Source organism: Phoca vitulina, unplaced genomic scaffold (genome assembly GCF_004348235.1).
Source record: "Phoca vitulina isolate PV1807 unplaced genomic scaffold, GSC_HSeal_1.0 scaffold56, whole genome shotgun sequence".
NCBI classification, from domain to species: domain Eukaryota; kingdom Metazoa; phylum Chordata; class Mammalia; order Carnivora; family Phocidae; genus Phoca; species Phoca vitulina.
This window is the reverse complement of record NW_022589759.1, coordinates 1,010,478-1,023,022: the sequence shown is the minus strand read 5'-3', so window position 1 is coordinate 1,023,022 and position 12,545 is coordinate 1,010,478. Positions and strand designations below refer to the sequence as shown.

Genomic DNA, 12,545 nt, shown 5'->3' with positions numbered 1-12,545 from the left:
GGCTCACAGGGGTCGGGGCAGAGGGACCCCACAGCTGCCCGTGGGACTCACCTTCCGGGCCCTGCATGGCTAGGCAGGGGCCAGCCGCGCTCATCGGCCCCTCCTCCCCGGGCTCCTCCTCCTCCTCCTGCAGCAGCAGTGGGGTCCCACTGACCGCGTCCTGCCTGGGGGCCCAGAGCGTCACTTCCTACCCCAGCTTCTGGGGTCGGCCCCACCGGCCCCTCCCATCCCTGCCTTCCCCAGGGCTGCGGAAGAAAGCCCCGCCCACAGCCCCCGCTGATGCTCTGTCACCCTGACCCGCCAGGCCCGCCTGCGGTGTTTGAAGGGGGCAGCTGAAGCCTTGGCTGGGCTCCAGGCCCTCCTGTGCAAACCCGCCGGCCTCCTTCCCTTCCCTCGTGTGTGCCAGTGGGGGGGGGGAGGGGGCGGCACGCTGCAGGGCCCCCCGGCCCCACCATGGGCCTGGACGGCGGTCTGCACCCCAGGGGGCCGCAGACATGAGGGGCCGGCCACGCACCTGTGGGCCCAGCGCGGGAGGCGGGCACCGGGCGGGGGCACGTGCTCCAGGTCGGTGAGCTGCATGAAGGGCTGGTGGAAGTAGTGCAGCTGCAGGATGCAGGCAAGCAGGAAGAAGCCGGGGACGAGGATGCTGGAGAAGAGCTCCGAGACGCTGAACTGCTCCAGACCCAGGTCCCCCAGCCTGGGGGGGGGGGGGAGCCGTCAGACCCGCAGCCGGCGGCTCGGGGGGCGCGGGAAGGCCCCCACATCCCCCTGGCCCCACTCACTGCTCATCCGTGAGGCCCGTCAGGTTGCGCCAGTACGTGGGGAAGTCCTGGAACTGGAAGGTGTAGACGGCGACGAGCACCAGCATGGTGTAGGCCACCACCAGCCACCAGAACAGCTTGAGCAGCTTCCTCCACAGGCTGTAGTAGACCTGGCGGGCGCGGGCGCGGCGGTGAGGGGCGGCGGGGGCTGCCCGTGTCCCCCGTGTCCCCCGCCGCCGCCGCCGCCCGGGTACCTGGAAGAGGGTGAGGCACAGCAGGAAGAGCAGCATGTAGACGATCTTGTAGACGACCAGGCGGCCGGCGAAGCTGACCACGACGAACATGCCGGCGCACACGTAGATCCAGTACTTGGCGTACAGGCCGCCGACCAGCTCCCCCAGGCTCTGCAGCAGCGTCCGCGCCCGCGGCGGCTCTGGGGGTCAAGGCAGGGGCCGGTGCGGGCATGGCTTTGGGCCGGGCGGTGGGCGGGGACTGCCCCCCCCCCCCGCTGCCCCGGGCCTCACCTCTGTCGCCCACGGTGACCTCCGTCAGCGCGGCGGGGGCCTTCGCCTTCAGCAGCTTCTCCTTGATGAACCGTCGCAGCAGGAGCCAGAAGGTCAGTGTGTACAGCAACTGGGACGAGCGGGGGCAGCGTCACCCCCCCGAAGCCAGGGCCCGGCGCCAGCCCCCCTGCGGGCCCAGACGCACCCTCCCGCACCTGCCGGGCGGGGGCACAGACGTCCAGGTCCGTGGCGCTCTGCACACAGCAGCCTCACACGGGGACACCGTGGAAATCACGTCAGGGACGCAGGGACACGCCCCCGAGGACACAAGGTCATCACTCATTCACTCAACAAACATCGACGCAGCCGCTGCTCCAGACGGGCTACAGGGGACCCCACGGGGACAGCCGGACACGGCCCTGCCCTCCCAGAGGTCCCATGTCCACGGGGGAGCCGGACAGCGAGCAGACGGCACCGTCGTGGAAGCTCCCAGGCGCCCTAGACACTCGCCACATGAGGGGGGACACGGGGGTCACTCACCATGGCGCCAAGGTCCAGGCAAGGGTAGCGGGTGTGCTCCAGCCCCAGCTGACGCAAGCTCACGGGGCCCAGGGTGGTGGGCAGCTCGGGACGCAGGTCCATGGCCCACACGTAGCGCAGGCCGCACAGCGCCAGCCCGTAGAGCAGGATGAAGGGCGAGCAGAGCATGGCCATCTGGTGGCGGCTGCGCACGGTCCAGATGAGGCAGGCCCAGAGCAGCAGCACGAAGGTCAGCCAGCTGTGGTAGGTGATGCTCCACACCTGGGCAGCCAGGGCTGGTGGGCAGGGCTGCAGGGCGCACCCGGCCCCACCCCTCGGCCCTGCTCCCCCTGCCCCCAGCCCTGCTCCCCGCCCACCACCCTGCTCCTCCTCCCCCCGGCCCTGCCCCCCGGCCCTGCTCCCCCGGCCCTCTTCTCTGGGCCCTGCTCCCCCCGCCCTGCCAGGGGACAGGGAGGCCAACACACCTCCTCAGACGAGCCCGGTGGCACAGGACGCATGCTCACGTGGGCACCCACCCGCTCCACGTACACAAGCGCACACACGTGTGCACACACGTGTGCACATGCACACACTTGCCGTGCAGCTTGTGGCCCAGCAGGACACAGCCCCGTCTCTGGCCACAAGGCACCAGGCTCTGCGAGATATGGGCCACCATCCGCCTCCCAGAACGTCCCGAGGGAAGCAGCATGAAGGGCCCCCCTGGAGGGCCGCCCAGGCCGCTGCCCCTTACCATCATGGCAGTGAGAGCGCACACGTAGCTCTGGTCCATGATGAGGTGACCCAGACTGTGTAGTGGAGATGGCTCTCGAGGCTCAGCCAGCCCGGGGCGCACTGAGCGGGGAGGGGACAGAGGTCACCGGGGAGCCGGACCCTAGCTGGGGAAGCTCGAGCATCAACAGAGGGAGGCTCTCGCCCACACCAAACTCAGGCAGTGGGGAGGAAGGAGCACTAGGAGCAGAACATGCCAGCAAAGGGCCCGGCTCCCATCTGACGCTGCTCCCAGCGGTCCTGGTCCCATTCACCAGCTTGGTTTCCAAGACCGTGAAGGGACAGGTTGGACAAGATGGACCCGACCCCCTTCCAGCTCTGTGCACGGCAAGTCCCCAGGGCGCCAACGACTCCACCTCCAGCTTCATGCAAAATGGAGATCAAGCCTCAGGGGAAATGGAGAAGTGCCCAGGGAAATACCCCACCTTCCCCCTGGGGCCGCTGTGGACGCACAGCCCTCCCCGGAGACAGCCGGCAGCCGGGGGCCCTGGGCCAGCCCGAGAGCTAGCAGTCCAGTCCTCTAGGAACTGGAAGGTAGGTGGGGAGGGGGTGGGAGAGCTGGAGCCTCCAGCAAGGTCTCAGGTGGGCGGCCTGACCCCATGTCCCGGCCCTGGGTGGGCCCCAGACGGCACAGCTAGAGAGGTCCGCAGAGCAAGGGCACCCCGGCCACCAGGGGGCAGCACCAGTGCACCTGCAGAAGGCGGTGACCCGGGGCAGCCGGGGGCATAGGGCACTCACCGGGGCGCTGCTGGATGGGGCTGTGGCCAGTCAGGTCATGCACGGTGCAGCTGTCGGTCTCCCAGTCAGACCCCGTGGTTGTGGGCAGCATGCACTGCGGAGACGAGCAGAGACCCCGTGAGCCAAGCCCTCGGGCGGGCAGGCTCCAGCGCCACAGCTCAGCCCCCGCTCCTCACCTGGGCAGCCCCCTCCTCCTTGGTGGCTGCAGCCCTGGCCTGGCCCTGGGGCCACTGGTCCACCTGGGTCAGCTCCACCTCCTGCTCCTCGTCGCTCCCGGACGCCTCCTTCCTCTGCAGAGACCAGGGCGGAGCTCAGCGCCCACCCCCAACGAGGTGCGCAGGGGTAGGAGGCCATCAGAGGCCACTGGCCCGGGCCTCACCTGGTCCAAGGGCTGGTGTGTGCGGAGCTTGAGGAGTGAGGTCACGGTGTAGTAGAGAAGCAGCAGGACTCCGGGGCTCACATAGACGGGCCAGTCGTGGCTCGTATCGAGGACCAGCACGTTGGGGTGGGAGCAGTTGCTCTGGGCCACCAAGGCCTTGAGACCGAACACCCTGCCCAGAGAAGGCGAGCCACTGACCGCTGGTCGAGGATGAGCCGGGGACCAGGCAGCCAGGGCCCGGCGAGGGGGAGGGACAGGGCCTGTGCAGATGAGCCTCACCTGGCCCAGATGCCGGACGGTGGGAGCATGGCCTGGGCGAAGGGGGTCTGGTAGCAGTAGATGCAGATGAGATGGCCGGCGCCGAAGCAGCCCACCATGACGCAGAGTGTGCTGAAGCCCAGGGGGCTGATGGGAAAGTGGCATGCCCACCACGTGCAGGTGGCCAGGAAGATCAGGAAGTAGACGCTGGAGAAGGCGGAGGGGTGGGCGATGCCTGCAGGACGGGGCAGAGGCAGCGGGGTCACGCCTGGCCGGGCCACGAGACCACGGTCTCAGTGGCCAGTGGGGAGCTCGGCGGGCTGCTGAGACCCTCCCAACGTGGCAGTCGGTGCTGGGGTCCCTGCTCCTCGCCCAGTGGGTACCTGCCAGTGCGAGCAGCACGATGGCCAGGGTCCGCCCCGCGGCCACCAGCAGCCAGTGCGCTGTGATCTGGAACCGGGTGGCCAGCCGCGACCTCCGCGTGGGGGCCAGCACAGGGGCTCCCTGAGACCCCACTGGGGAGCCGGGGCCCACTTCCCTGTCATCATCGTCCTGCCAAGGTCATAAGGAGGGGCAGAGGTCAGGGGCATGGCACTCGGGCCACTCGGGGAGGGAGGGGACGGGCTGCTGGCCGAGCGTGGACCCAGAGGTCTGCCCACCAGGCCTTCCCAGAGACCGCCTGGCTCAATTCCTAGACACGCTGCCACCAGGCCTGGTACGCGTGACAACCGACCCCTGCAGCCGGCCTCAGACCGTTCCAGAGCCCTACAAGTGCCTCTTTTTTATCTCTTCTCTAGACTGGGGGCCCCCAAAGGCCGGGCAGCCCCCACAGATTCCGGCACGCATCCTCGAAACCCCTGGCTCCTGAGAGGCCCCGAGTGGGGATTTTTAGGAAAAAGGTAGCGGTGCGCACACGGTGTCCCCGCACGCCAGTTTGGTGAGCACGTCCGGCCCCTGCCCCTCGGTCCCAGGGCTGAAGCAGCGCTTTCCTCTTACGTAGAGGAAGAGGGGTGCACAGGAGACCCCGAGTCCACCCAGAGTGACCCTGCCTTTCTGCCGCCTGTAGGGGACCTGGACAGTAAGGGGCGGGGCCTGCAGGCCTCACAGCGGTCAGGGCCTCCCTCCCTGGCCCTCCTTCAAGGTTTCCCAGAATGAAGCTGTTTCCTCGGCGTCCAGCCCCCTTCCCCCACCACGTTCCCACCTGCGAAATGGGCGCGTTCCCAGAGGGTGGCACTCAGCGTCCAGGCTAAGCACACAGGAACCAGGCGACCTGCTCCCGTCCCAGCTCCCGCCCCAGCTCCCGCCCCAGCTCCCGCCCCGAGCTGAGCAGCCTCGTGCAAGTCACCTGACCTCTCCGTTTCCCCTCCGTCCTGCCCTCCCAGAGCCTGGGGGTGGGGAGGCCACGGGGAGGAGCCCTTGAGCAGAGCCCGGAGGGAGGGGAAGGGGCAGGAGCCAGGCCTGAGCTCACCCCCGCCCACCGCTGGCCGCAGCCCTGGGAGCAGGTCCGAGCGCCTATGGAAAGTCCCCGTCTGCGGGAAGAGCAGAGGCAGCTGCCGGGGCGGGCAGACAGGTGCTCGGCCGCCTGCAGCGTCCAGCCGGCCAGTCCCGGCTCCAGCCCTGGCTCAGCAGGGCCCTGGGGCCGCCACAGGGGCCTTGGCGGGAGCCTCCTCTCTCCTTCCCTCCCCATCCCCCCTGTGGCCCGCCGGACCCCCTGAGAGCATGCATGTCCCTGCGTGTGACGTGAGTCAGGACGCGTGTGCATGACTGCGTGTGCACACCGTCCCGTGGATGGCATCGTGTGTATGTGCACATAGGCCTGGGCTTGGAAACTCGCACCCGTGAGGGGCCCCCCCACCTCACTCCGAGGCCGTCTACACCAGCCGCCCCGGGTCGGTGCAGGCTCTCAGCCACTGAGGACATGGAGACGGGGTGACCCATCCCAGTCGCGGGGCAGACCCGGTTCTAGGCAGCCCTGGACTGTGAGTGGGATGGGCCGGGAGAAGTGCTGCCCCCCCCCCCCCCCCCCCCCCGGGCTCCCCCCCGCGCCCCGCCCCCGCGCGGCACCCCTGTTCCAGGGGGCCTGCCCCCGCTACCAAGGAACCCAGAGGCAGCCCTGGCCCCCCCAGGGGCCCACACGCCCGCCCGGGGGACGGTGCCCCGAGGGCCGGCAGCAGGGTGGTCCCAAGCCCCCCAAGGGCCTGGAACAGCAACCTGAGCTCTAGGCTCCCGTCTCCCCTCTGAAAGCGGGGTGCCAGCCTTGTCGGGTGGGCTAGTGACAGGGACAGGGGGGACAGCAGGCGGGGTCAGGGGTAGCCTGAGTGGCCCCCAGCCTGGAGGGGGCTCCCTGACAGCCAGCAGGTCACTCCCTGCAGGGCTGATTCCCTACTGCCCTGTGGCCTGGGAGGTTTCTGAAGGCACAGACATGGCCTGGAGCCCCCACAAGTCCCCCCGAGATGGAGCCCTGCTAGGACCAGGTCTGAAAGGCACATGGGCGGTACTGCTCGGGGCCCCGCATCCCAGGGAGGGGGCACACAGCCTCCCCCACCTCTGATGCCTCATCTCTTCACAACGAGCACATACTGACTCTTAAAACTTAAAAGTCCACATTTGTGTAAAAGAGGAAGTGAAATCGTCCTCAGATGGGCAGAGCTCGGGAACACCCCTCCTCCAGCATACGTGCACCCTGCCTTCCTACAGCCCTCACCAGCTCCTGGGCGCGCTGGCTCGGCTGGGCGTCCCGGGCGAGGCGCCTACACAGGCCGAGGCACACAGAGGAGACCACCAGGACACCGAGGTCGGGGGCCACCAGCCGGATGGCATTGGGGATGTCCTTCAGGTCCAGCCTGTGAAGGGCAAGGAGAGCCCACTGGTGGTTTGGGGAGGGCAGGCGCCAGGCAGGGAAGGCAGAGGCTGGAGGGACCCCAGGGGAGGCAGGGAGCGTGCTTACCTCGTGATCCCCACGTGCCGGGAGAGGATCTCCCAGGGGCTGCCTGCGGAGAGAGGTGCAGGGGATGGGGTCAGGCAGCGAGCACCAAGCACCCCTACTCCTTGCCGCCAGGAGGCCCGTGGGAGCCCCGTGGTCGCAGAACGTGGCTGGTGTCAGGGATGCTCGCAGAAGGCTGCCTTTACTCGTAGGGAAACGAAGGCCCAGCCGGGGAGAGCCAAGTGGATCGAAGGCCCGTACGTTCTGTCTGGCACAACGGGGACTCCCGGCCCCGACCCGTGGGGGCCGGAACGGGGAGGCCCGTGTCAGAGACACCGGGGCCAGGGCACCACGAGGCGCCTGGCTTCTCCCCGTGGCTCAGTTTCTAAACTGCAGGATGGGCAACATCAACACGGAACGGAAGCAGGAGCCCGGGCAGGGCGGGGGAGCGATGCCAGGCAGGACCTAGGCTGTGTGGGGGCTGGGCGTCCAGGGCGCCCACATCTGGACCTGGCGGGCCGATGTCGATCCTGTCCGGAGCTGGGAGGGTGGGTGCCCGCTGCAGACAGTGTCCACAGGATGAAGGGCACCGGGCGGTAGGCCAGGCAGGGCACGGAAGGCCACTGGTACCCCAGTCTCTCCGCGCCAGAGGCAGATGCTGCTGGATTCCGGGGTGTGGCATGAGCCCTGGGCCGCCCCGGCCCAGCCCCCGGGAGCAGCTGACACTGGCACTAACCTGGGCCATGTGAACTGGGGCTGGGCACTCAGGGCCCGTAGGAGGCACAGCCCGGGTGGGGCAGGCGGCCTTCCCAGGGCTGCTGTCCCCGCTCCGGGTCCCCAGGCTAGCTCAGGAAGGCCACTAGCTCTCCCAGACCCATGGAAACTCACAGCTGGGCCCCAGGAGCTGGTCCAGGCGGGGCACGGTGTGCAGGCATATCTGGAAGGCCAGGTGGGCTGCCAGGAAGAGGAGGCTGAAAACCAGCAGGGCCTGGAGGAGGCGACCAGTGTGGCCTGTGGGTAGAGCGGGCAGGGGTGAGGGTGGCATGGGGCCCTTGTTTCAACATCCCTGGGGACCCAAATCCCAGCAGTCCCACCTGTGGGGGAGAAACCGAGTTTCAGGGCTGGGCCCGGGGGACCCCAAGCACAGGCAGGGGCGGTCCCAGACAAGGGCCCTGTGTGCCTTGCAGCTGGTGGGATGTGGGGCTCAGCGCCGGGCAGGGAGGCCGTGGCTGCAGGGAGAGGTCTGCGCACGCAGCCTGCACTCGGGGGAGACCCACGGAGCCCTGGTGCCACCCCTGCTCTGTGTGGTGGGCAGCTCGGGCTCCGTGCAAGGAGCTGAGATTCTGACTCCCACACTCTGAGCTCCGAACCCCGGCTTCCTCCTCAAGCGCCTTCCAGCAGGAGCCCCAGATCCTCGCTGTGCTGCTGGCTCACTCGCCGGGGCTCGGGGACAGAGGTGTCGCACTTGCTCCGGCCCGAGGCTGGCAGGCTCAGGGTCCCGGCTCCGTGTGTGCCCCTCGCCCAGGGGTGCCCAGCAGGTGAGACCCCTGGAGTGCTGGCCCTCCTTCACCCCCCGCCCCACCTGACTTTGCAGAAAGAAGCGGGGCTCACAGAAGGCATGGGACTCCCAGGGGCAGCCCAGTCAGGCCTCGGACGTCCTCACCGACACTCATTTCTAGGTCCCTCCCAGCCTCCGACCCTCGGGGCAGGGGTGAGTGAAGGGGAGAGCAGGGTGGGGCCGGTGGAACACTGGGAAGGACAGACGGAAAACGAACGGAACGTCTGGCCCTCGGCCCTGGCTGGGCCAACTCTGCTCGCAGCACCAGGCCAAGAGCCGGGAGGGGCCGAGGGCCTCCCAGCAGGAGGAGGAGCGGGCTACCTGCGGGGAGCGGGGCAGGGCTCCCGGAGGCTCCCCGGCCAGGCTGACCGCCCCTGCCTGCTCAGCTGTGCAGCCCGCTCCTGCAGACCCGGGAAGCGCCAATGGGCGGGAGCACAGCGGGCGCGGACGCACCCCTGCTCCGGAGCACGGACACCCGGGGTCGGCCTCGCAGACTACCGGGGCCGAGGCCTCAAGTGCCAGCCTGCCGGGCCCCTCAGCAGATGCCCCACTGGCTTCTATCGACACCACGTGACAGAGTGTCAGACGTCACCACTTCTCCCCCCGCCCTCCCCTCCTCGTCACCAGCTCCCGTCTTGGGTGGCCAGCCAGCGTCCTGGACCACGAGCCGCGCCAAGCTGAAGGGGCCAGAGCACTGGCCGCGTGGCTTCAGCTCCCTGCCAGGAGGGGGCTGGGTGAGCGCGACGCGGGAGAGGTGGCGGGGGGTCGGAATCTGTGCCCGAGCAGCAGGGGCAGGAGGCCAGCCGGACCCGGCCTGCTGACCCCACTACGACACTGGGTGCCGTCCCACACTGCCCACCTGAGCTTCGGTGCGGTCTCGGGGAGGCTGGCTGGCCCCCTGGAGAGCCACTCGGGAGCAGCGGGACAGCAGGGAGGGAGGCCAGAGGGCAGGGGTGTGGGGGTCAGGCAGGTGAGGGGCTCTGCATCCGCCCAGGAGGGACGGGCTCTCACTACACTGCTGGAAACGTCCCTGTGGAGTGGGAGGTCTGATGGGGGTGCCGGCTGCCCGCTCCCCACTTGTGGGCGCCATGGCGGGAGGTGCACAGAAACCACTCCTCCAGCAGGAGCAGGGATGGGGCTCAGGGGAGCAAGGGAGCAGGAAGTGGGGATGGCAGGCTGTGGACCCCAGGAGCAGAGGAAGTGGGGCATCCTCCCGGGGTGCGTCAGTACGGAGGATCTGACCCGGAGCAGAAATCCTGGGTTGGAACCCCACAAAACTGCCCTACGGTGCCCTCCGCGGGGACCCCTGTTCCCAGCCACAGCTCACAGACCGCCATCCTTCCTACGCTGCCCCCTCCGCGTCCGCCCACCCGGCGAACGCCGCCCCACAGGCCTTGCTCTGGCCAGCTGTCTGCAGACCTCACCCCGATAGGAGCCTGGCTCCTGGGGGCGCATGGGGGCCTCAGCGGGAAGTGCTCTGAGACGCTGGGAAGGGGGGCCCGCAGTCGCAGCAAGCCGGCTCGGGGGGCGGGGGAGACCCACACCCCAGCCTCCAACACACACCAGGACCCTCACGGGGCCCACCTGCTGACAGAGCAGACCAGACGGCCCCCCCGCCGGGCCCCCAGGGAGCGCCACAGCAAGCAGCCCCTGGGGGGCCAGGAAGCCTGGGTGGGGTTCTAAGGCAGGGACGGGGTCTTGAGGCCCTAAGTGTTAAGGGGACGGCCGGCACTGACCCCTGCTTGCAGCTTCTGCTGCAGCCCTGCCCCCACCGAGCGCTCACTCCGGGCACAGGGGCAGAGGACAGAGCTGGAGCCACCCCGAGGTGACCAAAGCCTCCTTGGGCACAGGCAGCTGCATTCCCAGCGGACGCCCCCGTGGGGACGGGGCCAGGGGTCAGCACCCGTCAGACCTCCCACCAGATGCCGGCGCCGAGGCCCGGCCTCCACACATCCTACACTCGAGGCCAGGCTCCCGGGCACGGGCAGGCCTCTCATTCTCCCCTCTCCCACCCGGAAAAACCAGGCAGCCTCCCTGTTCCTGAAGGGCCTCTGAGGGTGGACAGACAGAGGTCAGGCAGGGAAGTCTTCCTAGGGCTCCCTAACTCCTCCCCACCCGGCCCCTCCCGCTGTGGCTAGGGCCCACCTCCCCCTGCCCACAGGGGCTGGGAACAGAGCGCACCGAGGGAGGGGAAGGGAGAGGGTAGGCCTGCCGCCTGAGCTGGGAATCCTGGAAAGCTGCGGCGAGCTGGCCTGGGTGAGGGGCTGGCCTGGGGCCCAGTGGCTCTCAGCCCTGCCCCTGTGCTGCCCCCCCAGAGCCTTCACGGCCCTGTGCTCCCAGATTCCACCTGCAAGACGAGCACCCCAGCGAGGAGGGAGCCTGATGGGGGCCAGAGCCAGAGGGACGAGGGTCACCGCGGGGCCCTGAGCGTGGACATGGCCTGGGGGCCAGAGCCAGAGGGACGAGGGTCACCGCGGGGCCCTGACCATGGACATGACCGGGGGGGCCAGAGCCAGAGGGACGAGGGTCACCGCGGGGCCCTGACCGTGGACATGGCCGGGGGGCCAGAGCCAGAGGGACGAGGGTCACCGTGGGGCCCTGAGCGTGGACATGACTGGGGGGCCAGAGCCAGAGGGACGAGGGGACAGTTGACTGGCCGTTGCCAGCCAGGATGGTGGAGGGAGGGGCCGTGGGTGCCTGGAGAAGCCCGGAAGGACGAGGAAACGGATGCTCCCCCGGAGCCTCCAGAAGCTGTGAGCCTGGCCCAGGAGGCCTGGCCGGTCTTCCGACCTCCAGCCCGAGCGCAGAGGGGATGCTGCAGGAGCGACGGGAGGCCCCGATGCCCCCAAGGCCCCGAGCAGCCGACTTCTCCTGAAGGCCGTGTCTACGGGCCTGTGTCCCTCAGCGGGGCCTCAGCTGTCCTGACCAACCTCGTCCTCGGCCCTGCTGGGCTCCTTTCTCACTCACCTCTGCCAGGCACTGCGGACAGCCGGCTTCTCTCAGGGACCCCTGTTTAAGCCTGGGTACCTCTCTTCCCCCTCCAACACCGAGGGGGCCTTCCCACCTATGGAGGGCAGAGCAACCTTTGGGGACAAGCATTACCCTCCCCAAAAAGCTGGGGGGAAATGGACCCTGAAGCACATAGCGAGCAGGTGGCAGGAGCCCAGGGTGAAGGGTCCTTTCAGCAAGTCTGGACCCCACCCGACCCCGTATCACCTGGCCGCGGGTCTGCACCTGTTCACAGGGCGCATGCCTGCACCACGGGGCACAGAGCAGGGCACAGCCCTGCCCCCTCCTGCCCGGGACTCCTGAGACGGCCTCCCTGCTCCCAGCCCCTCTTGGATGGCTCCATGCCACGGGCCCACATTCAGACCCTCCTGGGGGTGCAGCCCCCACGGGCTTCCCCACATCTGTTCGTCTGGCCACACAGAAGACTCAGAGAGCACCCACCCACCAGGAGCTCAGGACCCAGACGGACACGCGGCGTGCCCAGCGACCCGAACGACAAGGTGCTTGCAGATAAATTGAAACCCCACGGAGCTCAAGCAAACACGGAAGGAGCCTGACTTTAGGGTGTGGGGGTCGGGGGGCGGCGATGTGGCGGCCGAAATAAGGGGTTGGCCGGAGCCTCGCCAGGCAGAGGGGTGGGGAACGGGAGAGGGAGCCCGCAGGGAGACGGGCTGCCCCACGGTGCCCGGGAAGCCCCAGGGACAAGGGGGAGCCATCCGATGACCCCCACTACCTTCAGCAAGCCCCTATAACACACAGTCAGAAACGAGACGCTGAAACTATCCCAGGGTCAGCAAGGGAAACATGAAACTTGAGGCCACTCGTCCTTCACCCTGGCCACTAAACTGCCCAGGGCTTCTGCGGAGTGCACACACGCCCCACGTGCTGGGCCGGTCCACGTGGACAAAGAGCTCCGAGGCCCCGAGTGCCCAAGCCCTTACCTGGGATGCCGTGCCGACAGGGACCCGGGAACCAGGGCAGCAGCAGCAGGAACAGCAGGTAGACCAGAGAGAGGGCGTTGAAGCGGGACAGGCAGGCTGCAGGCGAGGAGAGGGCAGTTAGCATGGCCACACGGGGGGGCCGGGGGCGCCTTGTGCCCCGGACATCA

General features: G+C 68.8%; 1 protein-coding gene across 1 annotated transcript in view; it reads right to left on the bottom strand.

Annotated features, from left to right (window-relative positions):
* The window catches only part of PIEZO1 (piezo type mechanosensitive ion channel component 1), a 27,584-nt gene extending 15,039 nt beyond the window's left edge, over nt 1-12,545 (bottom strand). The window contains exons 1-16 of the mRNA XM_032389796.1: nt 12,379-12,545; nt 7,759-7,881; nt 6,895-6,937; nt 6,652-6,790; nt 4,331-4,499; nt 3,969-4,182; nt 3,690-3,861; nt 3,487-3,600; nt 3,311-3,404; nt 2,535-2,635; nt 1,805-2,065; nt 1,286-1,394; nt 1,016-1,194; nt 783-931; nt 515-697; nt 52-164 (exon numbers count right to left, since the gene is read on the bottom strand). Coding sequence (XP_032245687.1) covers nt 52-164; nt 515-697; nt 783-931; nt 1,016-1,194; nt 1,286-1,394; nt 1,805-2,065; nt 2,535-2,635; nt 3,311-3,404; nt 3,487-3,600; nt 3,690-3,861; nt 3,969-4,182; nt 4,331-4,499; nt 6,652-6,790; nt 6,895-6,937; nt 7,759-7,881; nt 12,379-12,502 — 2,287 coding nt within the window. The 5' untranslated portion in view covers nt 12,503-12,545. The remainder of the gene's footprint in view (nt 1-51; nt 165-514; nt 698-782; nt 932-1,015; nt 1,195-1,285; nt 1,395-1,804; nt 2,066-2,534; nt 2,636-3,310; nt 3,405-3,486; nt 3,601-3,689; nt 3,862-3,968; nt 4,183-4,330; nt 4,500-6,651; nt 6,791-6,894; nt 6,938-7,758; nt 7,882-12,378) is intronic.